The sequence below is a fragment of the Neolamprologus multifasciatus genome, chromosome 2 (genome assembly GCF_963576455.1).
Source record: "Neolamprologus multifasciatus chromosome 2, fNeoMul1.2, whole genome shotgun sequence".
NCBI classification, from domain to species: domain Eukaryota; kingdom Metazoa; phylum Chordata; class Actinopteri; order Cichliformes; family Cichlidae; genus Neolamprologus; species Neolamprologus multifasciatus.
In genome coordinates, this window is record NC_140440.1 from 12,374,635 (window position 1) to 12,389,601 (window position 14,967).

Here is a 14,967-nt window from a genome sequence, read left to right on the forward strand (position 1 = left end):
TGTTTAGTTTTCGTTGATGTGTGCGTGTCACACAAGAGTCAAGGGTAAAATTGAAGTTTAGTTTCCAGATTTTTTTCTTGCTGTGTCTCATTATGCCAGCAGGTGGCAGCACGTTAGTCGAGTCGTCTGTGTCGCTGCTCCGTCCACGCGCAGAATCATGTCAGGAAAAGTCGGGAGAAAGCGCCAGAGTCCAATTTGGGATTACTTTGAATATGACTGTGTTTTGGATAAAGCAAGTGTCTTGTAGTGGAAAGAGACAAATTATGAGGGACATTTCTAAAGGGAAAAAAATCCCACAAACCTTAAAGTGCACTTGAAAAGCTCACACAAGAAGGCTAACCTAGCTTACCTTGAGAAGGTAAGGGAGCACACTCAACCCTCATCCCCAGAAAACAGAAGCTAACCCCAGGCAAGGTAGCGTGATGCATCCCGAGACAACAGGACGGGGATATCTACCCAACTGTGTGAGTCAATTACCTTCAAAAAGTTTATCAATTCACTTGAACCAAAATTACGAACACCCGGTGCTGCAAGAGTTAATAGTCTCATTGGGGCCAAGATATACGTTTTATAGTTGTCTGGTATCAATGGTTGTTCATCTGCCTTTATTTATTTATTTGAAGAACCCATAGGTGGGAATGTGAGTTGTCTGTCTCTGCGTGTTAGCCCTGCGACAGACAGGCGACCTGTCCAGGGTGCAGTATGGTAGCTGGAATAGCAACATACCCAAGGATGAGCAGAATGACTGATATGATGAAACTGGGATTTTGTTACACTTAATTATTGCAAACACAACTGAAACTAATCAAAACTAAACTGAAACTAAGGATTTTCAAAAAAATAAAAACTAAACTAAACTAGCAAACAATTGGTAAAAACTAATTAAAACTGATTTAAAATTGAAAATCTGAAGTCAAAACTAAATAAAAATTAAAACTAATGAAAATTGCAAAACTATTAAAACCCTGGTTTTCTGGCTGTCTCTCTTATGATGCTTTCACCTTCCAGAAGTTAGTGACCGCTTTTTTTCTTCTTCTTCTTCTTTTTTTTTTTTGCTTTCTTGCTTTCATTTTAGTTGATGTTACCGTCGGGACTGATCCCTCTCTGCCCCCGCATAGCAACTGGTTGCCAGGCAGTCATCACTGTCACTTCCTCATTACCCACAACCCCCCTTGGGCTAGTCATAGACGGGGGCTGTTAGACCACCATACATTGCTACACAAACGCACACAGAGATGCACATAAACATTTAAAGGCATTAAGCAGCGATAACACACACACACACACACACACACACATACATACACATGCACAGTTTTTCCAATACTGGGGGTTTGATAGCTGTCCCCTGCTACAGCCCTTCACTCTAATGGAATGTGAACTTCTATCCAGCAGGCAGCACACTCCAATGGATAGACACACAAAGGACACACACACACGCACACTCTGAAGTCTCTAAGCCCTTAGAGACAAAAAGTTTCAGACACACATCTACAGACACGAACATACATGCAAACCCAGTGGTACATAACAAAAATGCACACATCAACGCTAACACGCTTCTCGACCTGCAGTTTTCTGCTGTGACACACACGATCGCTCGCGCGCCACCGTCTGCGAGACGACCGTATGAGACAGTTTATATTCCACTCAGAGACCCGAACAAGCTTTATTGCACAACAATGAAAAAAGGCTTTCTGTTTATTTTGTGTTATTCTTTCATAAATATTTTATTTATTTTCCATCATAGAAGGGTATGATGGTGCGTCTGCTACTGAGGAAGCACAAATAAATTTGAATAATTTAGCATGCAGCTATAAGGGTTAGACTGCTGTATTAGCTTGCTCCAAAGTGAGTATTTGGCAACTGGGCAGTCGCTTTCATTTAGCTCTGATATGATGGATGTGACACAATAGGCTTTCCTTGGATATAATCCTTTTTAACATTGGTCAATCGCCTCTTGCCAGCTATGGTTCAACCTTAGCTGCACATTTAAGATACAAATCTAATTATTAAACCACAAAGTTAAAACTAATAGCTGTGTATAGTGTATGCACACTCAGTGGGCTCTATGTTCGGTGCACCTTGTTTGGGTTTTGCTCAATTAGTAGATAGATAGAGATAGATATAATTTTATTTCGAACATGCAAATATAATTGAAATAACAACAAAAAAACCTTAAATATCATCAAGTTTTCATGTATATATCTTTGTCTACAGAATGTGTGTGCTCGAAAAGGAGTAGGATGAAGTTTACACTTTTCTTGTTCCTACCCCCTTATTTCAAATTTCATTGCTTACAAATCCATATCCAGGATTCAACATTATTTGATCATATATGGTTAACAAGTCTAACACATTGAACATACACAAATAAAAAACATTTTCAGCACGTAAACCAGAACAACAACAAACTCCATTTTTACATAAACTAATCACCCTGTCTATAACCTCTATAGTAAGAGGAGCAAAGTGTGCCAAGAAATTAACCTCTACTATTACACCCTACTAGTTTATCTACTAGTCAAAAGGTCAGTGGTTTGATCCCTGGCTCCACAAATCTTCTAATTCTAATATTTGGATTGATTGTCGGCGGGTTTCCTTGACCAGAGTTGCTGCCATGGTTTTGGTTGATGTTTGATGCTAAATATTTGATTTAACAGGTAGTTGTTGCACCTAACAAATTGTACAGTGAGCCAATTATCATATATAGTTGGAACTCTATGCAGAAATATTTAATCAAGAGTCATATGTAATGCATATGTTTGAATTTTTTTCATCCCACAGAGTTCATTGTACCCTACCCCAGTGGTCTCCAACCTTTTTCGTGGAGCGAAAAAGGTTGGAGACAATATTTTCACGGACCAGCCTTTAAGGTGTTGCGGATAAATACAACAAAATAAAACTAGTACCAGTACCGAAAAAAAGAAAATTTATTCATAACACACGTAAAAAGACCCAGGAAAACAGAGTAAACGCTAAAAACGATAACAAAATAACACTGAAAACCGATAAAAACCCTGAAAACTATACATTTCACACCTGAGCCTCAACTCTCGTGGCCCGGTACCAAACGACTCACGGACCGGTACCGGCCCGGGGGTTGGGGACCGCTGAACTACCCTACCTTTCAGTCAATGGACACAGTGAGGGTCTGTAGAATGTCAACGTCCTTTTTCTCAAGGCACCAAAATAGGAAAATATAAGAGACCCCAACAAAGGTCCTGAGGTTATCTACAGAGTTAGAGCACCACGCCTCATAAAGGCTCTCTACTGCGTATGACCTCTTGAAATTGTACCATATGAAGGGAGACCAACTAAAACAAAAGCATTTACTGAAGCAGTATTCACAAAATTGGTCATGTTGTGGTGCAAGTGGATGAGGACGTAACAGTACTCTGTAACAGCATCTTGGACCGAGGTCAAAAGCTCTTTCACTTTTCCTCCCTTGCTACAAAAGAATGATTAAGAAACACAGAGTATCTAATTAAATTAATTAACTGCAGAATAACAGTAACAGTGGGTCAAAATGTTCCTTTTTAAATGCGTAACAAGGTCGCTGGTATGATTAATATTTCTATGCTCTTGTTTTGCTCTCTGCTTCCCTCCTCCAGGACTCTTCATGGTAATGACCTTTCAACTATTCCAGAGGGAGCTTTCAACCACCTCAGCTCTCTGTCCCACCTGTAAGTACAGCTTTGGTCTGTACTGCACTTCTACATATGTGTATCCACAGATTAATGTGTGTTGGTTTATGCTTTTAACTTTGTTTAGGGCTCTTGGTGCCAACCCGTTGTACTGTAACTGTGATCTGCGCTGGCTCTCTCAGTGGGTCAAGGCTGGCTTTAAAGAGCCTGGTAAGAAATCACAGTCCAATATGCTTGTATTTGTTCAAACAAAAACGTGTGTTCACCAACATCTAATGCTGCATATAAGAAAAATACTGAATATCTTTGACTTAAAATTGGTATTTAAGGCATTGCTCGCTGTACTGGACCTCCTGACATGGCTGACAGGCTGCTGCTCACCACACCATTAAACAGATTTCAGTGCAAAGGTAAGTACACATATTTTCATAGTACTAAGTGCAATATATTGTTTTACCACTCATGTAATCCCTGGATTTAGACTAGATTGGGCTGTTATTATATTTACAGACTCAAGCATGTTTATTTCATTATAGCTTTTGTTTGCAGTTTAATTTCTTCCCACTGAGGCTACGTCCACACGTACCCGGGTATTTTTCTATGCGTTTTCACCTTTCATCCACACGTAAACGGCGTTTTCGGTCACTGAAAACGGAGATTTTTAAAAACTCCGGCCAGGGTGGATATTTTCTAAAATTTGCATTTACGTGTGGACGAGAAAAACTGAGCAAACGCAGCGTCAAAGGTGTGCGCCTTTTTTGACGTCACACTGTGCGCCACGTTATTGTTTTGGTGAAATGAATTTCTACAATACTGTTACTGTTAATTGTCTCTGCAGTGTTTAAATGCTTACATATACACACACAGTTACTGTCCCTCCACAAATACGACTCGGTTCTGCTTCTATGCCCCAGCTTTGTTTACTTTTTCCCACCGAGGCTTCTAGACTTCTGATTGGCCAACATTTCTACACGGTTAGGAATATAGCGCCACCTGCTGCTTTGGCATGTTCCTAGCAGCGTTTTCCTTCATTTCTGCCTTTACGTGTGGACGGGATTATTTTTTAAAACGGAAAATCTCCGTTTTCAAAAATACCCGTGTACGTGTGGACGTAGCCTAAAACTGAAACTACTGAGTTTTAGTTTTAGGCCATTTGGGAGAAAACATTATGACGTTAGCCTTAGATTGAGTTTCACAGCTTTAGATGAGAATGGCAGCTCATGGTCAAAAATCGACAAGCTTATATGAAATGCAGATTATTTGTTTAGGCTGTTGAGGCTGTTTTTTTTCCTGTTAGCTGGGTGGTAAGAGTAGTGGCTTAAAGGCCGAACATATTCGTTTGACTGATCCATTTTGAGTTGCCAGACACTCAAGCCTTTAACCTGTTGGATCAGCTCAGCCGGTAATACATCATGCTATATTAGAGGACTGACCATAGATATAAATGTATAAAATAAATCCCCTCTACCTCTTGGCTGGATTCTGTAAACTCATATAGCAGACCTCTAACATCACCTCATCAAGGGCTTCTCTGCTATCAGACCAGAGGGGAAAGGTGTCACAAAACGGCTGGAAGCCGAGCACCAAAAATCAAACCCACGTGCAGGAAACCCAAGGCGGAGGCAGAGTAAAGGGTTTAATTTAATTCAATTCAATTCAGTTTTATTTATATAGCGCCAAATCACAACAAAAGTCGCCTCAAGGCGCTTCATAGATACAGAGAAAAACCCAACAATCATATGACCCCCTATGAGCAGCACTTTGGTGACAGTGGGAAGGAAAAACTCCCTTTTAACAGGAAGAAACCTCCGGCAGAACCAGGCTCAGGGAGGGGCGGGGCCATCTGCTGTGATTGGTTGGGGTGAGAGAAGGAAGACAGGATAAAGACATGCTGTGGAAGAGAGACAGAGGTTTAACAAAGGTTTATTAACTAACACCAAAATGACGTTCACGTTAGTTCTTGATTTAAGGCTTGATATATGGGGCGTGAGGGTCTTGGCCAGGGGAGAGGGACAAGCAAGGGGACAGGTCCAAGAAAGCAACGGCAGCTGCTGGTGAATAGGTGCGTATGTGCAGGTGGGAGATGGAAGCGTTGAGGGAGAGGTGGTGTGTGGCAGCTGTCCTGAGTGGTGAAGGTCCCGAGGTGGTGTGAGGGCAGGCAGGTGAGGCAAGGAGATGATTCCGAGAGCGGGTTAACCAGATCTCTAAGATGAGTGATTCGGTGTGATGGAGTTTTCCTGGAGTAACTAGAACACGAGATTACAAGGTTAGTAGAGCACTTGAGATTCATGAACGTGAAGCGTGAGGCCTGGTTACCAACATGGGGTAGTTGATGAACTGGCGAGGAAGCAGTGTCAGCGAGCAGCTTAAATCTCCAACCTGATTGCCTCAATCAGCTTCAGGTGAGGGAGGCTGCAGGCTCCTGTGGCAACTGTGAAGCAGACTTCTTACACAAAAGAATGAAGCTGCATTACATGACCATTGTTTATGTTTGTGAGTTTATAAAGTGGGCTGGGACTCCATGAGCAAGCCTGGTGCTGCATAAAGACACATCATGTCATGAACTAACAATGATCTCCTCTAACTCTACTTCCTGCCTCTACATAGCTCGAGTTTGAGAGAGATCACACGTGTTCTTGTGCACATCTCTGACACTTTTCCTTCTTCCTTCTGCTTTCTCTCACTTCTGTTATCATTTTAGGTCCAGTGGATATCAACCTGATGTCAAAGTGCGCCCCCTGCCTTTCAGCTCCCTGCCAAAACAATGGTACCTGTGTCTCCAGTGCCGCAGGATCCTACCACTGCACCTGTCCACATGGATTCAAGGTGAGAATATCAGCAGACAGAGACGCACTGAAGGTGGCTGTCAGAGACAATATGTTTCGCTTTTAAAACCTTTTTTCTTGGTCCACATCTGAACCTATAATACAGCCACTAGAATATACGTTTCCCTTTTTTGGTCAGTGTGTACTTTAATTTATAAGTTTGATTAAACTCGCACTCCATCACGGTCTCATAAAAATGTTATATTGATTTATTGCATTCATAATGCTTGGTTGTTATCAGGCTTGCCATACGTGTTGGTGTTTTTGGAAGTATTTACAAAGTGATTTATCAAAAGTGAAATTTTTTTCAGTTGATATGGAGGCAGTCGAAATCAGTCCTTGAGCCTCTGGTGCCGTGTCATCCTGATTCCCGCGCCTGCAGCCTTGTAACTGCGTACTATTTAGTGGTTCCTTTTTATTTCAACTCTTCTGAATTATAGAGTGCATCACGCAGCACAATTTTCACTTTTTCTAGAAATAGTTGCTTTTTTGAAAGGTGTCCTAGATGGCTAGCCAGGCTGTATAATCCTCTGGCATTAGGAGTATTATGAGGCTTAGCTCTGGCCTTGTATGCATAATGTATCTACTTGTCTATCAATAGAGGAATGAGGAGCGAAGCTGACTGCACTGTAGGTACTGAATGATCAAAAGATGAAGGGTGTTACAGCTGTCAATATTCATAGTTCGCATTAGAAAAGACATGCACATCTTCTACTCAGTGCATTTGCATAGGCGAGCATGCTTACTGTACATTGCAAAAAAAGAAAGTCATAAATAGTTGTTTATGACACTGATTTTAAATGTAGGGGTTGCTTTCATCCTGTAGCATGAACGGAGCATCCAAAGTAGAACTAAAGGTGATTGAAACTGTACTCATTGTACTCATCGGCATACCCCTTATTTGCGTATCTGTATTTAGAGATCCTTGAGCTCCAGCTTCTAAAGAATAGACTGCATGCATATCTGTTTGTGCTTGTTTGCATGTATATGTGCACGTGAGTATCTGTGCAAGGACTTACAAGAACACATGCTGCATAACCTTTGCGCTTTTACAGGAGAAAGCCTTGGTCTTGCTTTTAATTAACACATCACTTGCCGAGGTCACAGACTGGGAAGGACTGCTGGAGTGTGCATGCCTGTGTCTGTTTATGTACATGTCTATGTATGTTTTTCTTACTGGCATCCACTGGGACAACATTCATTCAAATGTGTGGCTCAAAGAAGCAACTAGGAACATAAGGAGTGAGAATAAGAAGGGAAGACATGAGGAATAAACAACAATTAAGTACAAAAGATGGGATGATAGAGGTGTAAGTTAAAGAAAAGAACAAGAAATGTCATAGGTAAGGTGTTGTGGGAGGAAACAGTGAGAAATATGTTGAGAAATGAATGAAGGAGGCTGTGAACACAACATGAAGTTCTAAAGTAAAGAATAAAATAGAAAAGGAAATAAAAAGATGGATTTAGATTAAAAACAAAGATAAAGCGCTTTGATCAGAACTAGTGGGTATATTGGCTGCCAGAGGTTTGTTGGTGTGGAGTTAAGACTGCATGCTCAGCGAAAGGAAGCCGATGGATACATGAGTTCATGCCATTTATAGGACTCTGATGAATGAAACTTCTTACCAGGAAAAGTAATGAATCAAAGAAGCAGACATGTTTTATGAATATGTCCACTACATTATACAGCTATAATTTATATATTTACATACATTTGTCTTTTCCCAAGTGGTCAATTTAAATACATTTAAATAAAATTAAGAACACTTAACTGTAATGTGCAGGACAGTAAAAGTATGTCACTAGTGAAGAAGTTTGATGACAGCTTCACTTATTTCAGCAGTAACAGAAGACATAATATCCAGTTATTAACTGCTTTGCCTTGTCCTCTCCTTTAGGGTCAAGACTGTGAAATACCGATCAACGCCTGCATTAGCTTTCCTTGTTCTAATGGAGGAACCTGCCACATTCATCCTGGCCATGAAGACCACTTCAGGTACAACGGTGTTTGTTATTAAGTGTTGTGCTATATGGAAGTTTTCTCAGTGGTACCAGTTGTTAGTCTCAAAATTACGACTGGTTTCTGGGGTCTGCTGGCTGACGTTATATGGAACTGCTTGCAAAGATGGCACTTAGCAAAAAACTCCTGCAGATCTTGCAGACAGGGGGGTATCTTTTATACCGCCTCTGTAAACTATTCGCAACCAAAGTAATTGTAAGGAGGTGCAGCACCAATTTCACCTTGTGACTGTCGTCAACCTCTAGCAACCACTAATGAACCACTAGGAGAATCCACATTTTGCACTAGACCAGTCAGAATCACATGTAGCACTGAGGAATATAACAATGAAGAGTAACTTGAAATCCATTTAGGCCGTGGGTCAGATCTAATTGCCCTTTTTACCCAGCTGCCTCCCTCTATTAGCGGAGGCATTTTCAGAATCTTGCCCTGTATTCTCATCTGAAGGAACCATAACTTCACACTTTTATGCTAAACTATCACTACACACAGTTAGTTTAGCAAATTTTTAAATGCAGAGTTTATCTGCATTTAAGTAAGATTTAATTAAGACAGCTTTAGTACTTTGACTGCACCAGTGCAGCTCCAGTTTTGCGTTCAAACCCTTGTGTAGCTGGCAGGGTTTGCACTAAAATCAATAAGGCTATGGAAGTTGGTGTTAAACCAGGGATGGTTTTGAAAATGTGTTTTTTCATGTCTGACCAAGACACTGACGCCACTTTTGATACTTTAGATTCTATCCAGTAGTTCTGTGTCTCTCACCCCATGACCCCCCCCCCCCCCGACCCTAAATTGTATGAATAGTTAAGAAAATGGAGGAATGGATAATTCATGGAGGTTATCCATTATTTATCTGATCCTTATATTCATGTTTTCACTTTCTCAAAGCATGCTGAACATACTACCTCATTTTCAGGAACCTTCCTATTTTACATTCATATGCTTTCACATATTCAGACTCAGGAGCTGCCCAACACAATCATAGTGTGTGAATCCTGGCTGCAGTGCAACTCCAGTGGTCAAGAGCCTTTCAGTGGCAGTGCTTTAGGGAAAATAACATTGTGCATCACCCATTCACTTTCCCACCCATCTTTTCCCAACACATTCAGAATTGCAACCTGTTTTTGCACATGCGGTGCAGCTGAGGTGCAGGTTAGGTGAGAGCGCAAATGTGTAATGTCAAAGGGTTTTTAACCCACTAACTCTGATTACATGCATAGGAGAATAGCACAGGTAATTGTCCAGAGAATTCACAGCAAGCTAATGTGTTAGCTAATTAGCTGTGCTGCCTTCTGCACCCTCAGTTCAAGCAGCATAAGCCTAAACCAAACAGAGGACTTCCAGCAGTGAGAAACAGATCATAAAGCAGGGTGTCTGTTGCCATCATTTTGTGCATGTGACCACATGATTTCCTCTGGGATTAATTACTATTCTGATTTTGATTCTGATAATGTAGGATATTATCCTCACCTGATCTTCTTGGGTTTTTTTGAATATGCGATCACATCTCCGCCAACTAGTATGTTCAACAGGCTGTTATCACCTCATTTAGTGGTTGTTGTTATGCTAGGAAAACATAGGTGATGAGTTTTTCAACTTTAAAAGAGCAGCAGAAATCTTCATATGTAGTAAATTAATAGAGGTGGGAATCACCATACATCCCACGATACGATATTATCACAATACTTAACGCACGATACGATATTATTGCAATTTTTAAAAATATTTTGCGATATTCAGATTCTGTACATAAAGGTAAACTTTATCAATATTCATTTTCTCTAATATCAAAGTCTCACACTCAGTCTTTCTCTCATTTCAGTTTTATTGTTGACAAACTGAACGGTTTGTATTACAGTCTAGTCCAACTTAACTGAATCAACCATCTGGTACAATTATAGCTATTCTGAACTATGCAGTTTATGAAAACTATGCAGCCCCTTCAGCAACTGAAGAATTTGAAAGTAAATTAAAACAAAATATAATTTTACATTAAATAAAAAGTTTTAAACTTAATTAAAATAAAACATGTCTTAAATTAAAATAAGTAAACTGTCATGTTTATTGCTGCCATAAAAAAGTTAAACACATTTGGACAGTGAAGGAATGTCAGGATTGTTGCTCAGAAAAAGGATCAACATGCTCTGAAGTCAGAGCACAAAAACCTTTTGTGTAACAAAATATCGATTTCTGCTGTCCCTGTATCGATACATTATTAGCAAACAAAATATCACCATGCTACACAGTATCCATTTTTTCCCCCACCCCTATAAATTAAGTTTTTACCCAGGAGACTAGACTTTTACTAAGCCAAACAACTGCTTGCTGATTGGTTTAGTTTACATACCAAATAACTGGTTAGTGTTAGGAAAGAAATATGGTTACTTTTTTGGTTGAAAAGTGTTGCATGTTAGAAAGCTGTACTTGCTAACCTACCAGGGTAGAGAGTCCAGTGGACGTTTTACTTGACCCAAAGATTCAATTCAATTCAATTTTATTTATATAGCGCCATATCACAACAAAAGTCGCCTCAAGGCGCTTCATAGATACAGAGAAAAACCCAACAATCATATGACCCCCTATGAGCAAGCACTTTGGCGACAGTGGGAAGGAAAAACTCCCTTTTAACAGGAAGAAACCTCCTGCAGAACCAGGCTCAGGGAGGGGCGGGGCCATCTGCTGCGACCGGTTGGGGTGAGAGAAGGAAGACAGGATAAAAGACATGCTGTGGAAGAGAGACAGAGGTTAATAACAGATATGATTCAATGCAGAGAGGTCTGTTAACACATAGTGAGTGAGAAAGGTGACTGGAAAGGAAAAACTCAATGCATCATGGGAATCCCCCGGCAGCCTACGTCTATTGCAGCATAACTAAGGGAGGATTCAGGGTCACCTGGTCCAGCCCTAACTATATGCTTTAGCAAAAAGGAAAGTTTGAAGCCTAATCTTGAAAGTAGAGATAGTGTCTGTCTCCTGAATCCAAACTGGAAGCTGGTTCCACAGAAGAGGGGCCTGAAAACTGAAGGTTCTGCCTCCCATTCTACTTTTAAATACTCTAGGAACAACAAGTAGGCCTGCAAAGCGGGAGCGAAGTGCCCTAATAGGGTGATATGGTACTACAAGGTCATTAAGATAAGATGGGGCCTGATTATTTAAGACCTTGTATGTGAGGAGCAGGATTTTGAATTCAATTCTGGATTTAACAGGAAGCCAAAACAGGAGAAATTTGCTCTCTCTTTCTAGTCCCTGTCAGTACTGCCCCATATAATCTCTCTGCCTTTAGCAATAATTAGATAAATGATAATACACCTTCTGACCCACAGATGGCTACAAGAGGGCACCTGCTAGACACATCTAACTGCAGTGGATAATGTTCATTTAATGGGTGGAGAACACTCAAAGCAGATGTTTTACTCCTGGATTTTTGCACGCAACTTAAAATATTGAAAGTTTGCAGAACATTGCAGAATTGTTTAAACATACTAAATTGCTATGACCTAAAACATCGAGAACTGTTTCCTTAAGCCTTCCGTCTCCCCTATAACCTTAATCCTATTTGGACTAAAAAACTAAGGCCAGAGTTACTCTGTGCTGAAAATTATGGCACAAGCCGCAGACCAAAAGTAATCAAACGGCCAACAATTGTTTAGAAATGGGAGTAATTAAAAACAGACCCTTTGCGGTACGACTTTTTAATGTGGTTCATTTTAAGCAAAACGGCCCTTTCACCATTAAATTGAATCAAACCGCATCAAATACACTATATTTCACTTAAGAAGTCTTTGAGACTTGCTAGTTGGATTTGTTATATTTTCGAATATAAATTAGATTTTCCTGCTTAATAACCGCCCACGGTAGAACAAATGCAATCTGTGTGTGTGTGAGAATCCTCGACCGTGCCTGCCCGGGTAATCAGCGTCGCTCCAAAACGTCGCCCTTTGTCCAAACTTGTGACAAACAGCGGCTGTAATTGCAACAATTGTCATATATCTTTCTACCAGATTTGTCTCCTTCTCAACCCCAGTAACAAGGCCTTTGCCCTTTGAAAAGCTCTGATATGCTTCTGGCCTTTAAAGGCTTGCGTGGTAATGCTATTAGGGGTCTCTTTACCCTTTTCAGATGATTCCTTAATGGTAAAGAAACACAGGTAGATCCCTGTGACCTCTGAGAGAGACAGTAAGGGAAGGAGACCATGCCCCTTTGACATTTTAACATGTTATATAATCAGTTGGGCATATTCAGGAAGTCCAATTAACTCTGGTTCTTAGCACAGCTCCATTTGTCAAACTATATAATTTAAATGTCAAGACTTGGATTTGATTGGTGAAACGGTGATCCTTGACCCAGTCAGTGGTTTTCGTGTTTTTATTTCTTTCTTTTTTCTCATGGGGAACAGTTAATATCTTCATCCTTTCTTTTTACTTCATCACTTCTTTTATTTTTCCTTTATTTTCTCTTCTTCTGCTTCATTAAGTCATCTGGATTGGGAGTGGTCCCTTTGTCTCTGCTGCTTAAGTATCCCACATTTTTCTGAATATTTTTAGCCTGAACAGCTTGCAATAATAGGCTCATTATATCTTAGAATATAAATTTATTTTATGTCATTTTGAGTGAAGGCTTAAGTGCAGGTTTTCGAAACTGGAAAACAGATAGGGAGGTGGTAACCAGTGAGATACATGAGAAAAAACTCCTTACTGTAGGAACCAAAGTAGGTACCAAAGCTTTCATTTCGCAACAAGTGAAATGAAAGCGGTGAGAAAGAACTAAACATATTTTGTATGTACAAAAAAGTGGGAAGGACAAAGCATTGTGCCACAAAAACGAGTGAATGGGTTTGTGTGGGTTGATAATTGTCACTGACAAGCAGCTATCCTCTTGCTTCATTTATTGGATGAACTTAATGTAAAATTCAGTTTTTCCCAATAAAAGTAATTTAAATCAATCGTGTCTAGGAGACGAACAGAAGAACAGAGTCGTGAGAGAGAGGGCAAGTAGTCAAAGGCAGCTGCGGTTGGATTTATTAGACTTAGAGTGTTTGTGTGTGGGTGAGTGATCTTCACCTAAAGGTAGTGTGCGTGTTTGTGATCCGTTTGAAGGAGTTATCCTGACTGAGATACAAAGGGTGAAAAGGGGGAAGAGATCAAGGGCCGACGAGAAAAGAGGTGGGTGAGGGAAAGAAGTGGAGGAGAGGAGGAAGCTTTGATAATTCCCTTTGAGTGGTCCAGGTGGGCGGCGTCCAACCGTAGTGGCATCAAACTAAGCGTATCTCAGCATTTTTTGTTCTTTTTTTCTTCCTTTTAGCTGGAGGTGGGTGTTTTGTTTGAAAGTTTTTGTTCTTTAGCTGTAATAGACAGTAGAAGCCTGAGGAGTTTCGACTGATATTTATTAATAAAACATCTCCCATCAGGAAAGAGAGATGACATAAATCAAAAGGCTGTGTTTGAAAGGGAGGATTGATTCTCCCTAATCTTTATCGCAGAAAATAGATTAACAGGCAGTATGTGTGCTGCAGGAATAGCTGCAACTTGTTGGAATTTAATGAGATGTGAAGCGGAGTTTCTAAATGAAAAGGATGTAAGAATATTAACTACAGATTCAATAGTTCTTCTTTAAACTTCTCTCACAGGAGGATTTAAGAGGTGCTGATGATGAGTTCTCAGATCTTGGTAATAATTAGGGCTGGGTTTTTATAATCGATTTATCGATTAAAATCGATTCTGGCTTGGATAACGTAAAATCGATTCATTAAAATCCTGAATCGATTTTTTAATATAAATTTATTTTGCCCGAAATGCCAGAATCTCTGGTGAAATCTCACAAAATTTCAACAACCACCAAACAGCTAAGACAGTAAATGAGAGCAGGAACACGGATTCTGCACAAAGACTTAAACACACAGCGCAACCCGCGGATCAGAATCAGTTAGATGTCGCCTTTCTCACGGTCGGGGCTGAAAGCCGACAGCGCGCTGATTCTGATCTGTCGGCGGTCCGCGCTTTGTGTTCACGCCCTTTATGCGCTGATTCTAAAGCTGTTAGTTTTATCTCTCTCCAAACAATATTGACCGAACCAGCAGCAAAAGAAGATCCAAACTAGGCTTCACATAAACAACGTCATGAATTCACTCTGACTTTTACTGTTTTGCTTCGACCACGTTGCACATCTCTCTCTCGCATGCTCGCTCTCTTGCGCGCTCTCTCTCCCTCTCTCTCTCTGTACTGTTTTCTGCATTATTCGCTTGCTTGTTACGCACAAGTCTACCGTTGTTTACAGCGCTGTCGGCCGACGGTTTTTTTTTTTCGTTTTATATACTTCCGAAAATAAAACCTAATTTCTGCCGTTCAATACTGAACAAATTTAAACTTTTTAAAATTATGCAAAATGCAAAACGCTCAGCCGTGTCTCTAATAAAACCGCTGTAACTTCAGAGGTAATGTTCATGTGTTGATTAATGGTTTTCTTTCGTTTTTGATCT

At 40.3% G+C, this 14,967-nt stretch overlaps 1 protein-coding gene across 3 annotated transcripts in view; it reads left to right on the forward strand.

The window, feature by feature from the left end:
- Positions 1 to 14,967, forward strand: part of slit3 (slit homolog 3 (Drosophila)) — a 278,935-nt gene that overhangs the window by 241,720 nt on the left and 22,248 nt on the right. For all 3 annotated transcript variants that reach the window (XM_085176419.1, XM_085176409.1, XM_085176428.1), the window contains 5 exons: positions 3,615 to 3,686; positions 3,775 to 3,857; positions 3,977 to 4,057; positions 6,349 to 6,473; positions 8,371 to 8,468. In XM_085176419.1, the coding sequence (XP_085032545.1) occupies positions 3,615 to 3,686; positions 3,775 to 3,857; positions 3,977 to 4,057; positions 6,349 to 6,473; positions 8,371 to 8,468 (459 nt within the window). The remainder of the gene's footprint in view (positions 1 to 3,614; positions 3,687 to 3,774; positions 3,858 to 3,976; positions 4,058 to 6,348; positions 6,474 to 8,370; positions 8,469 to 14,967) is intronic.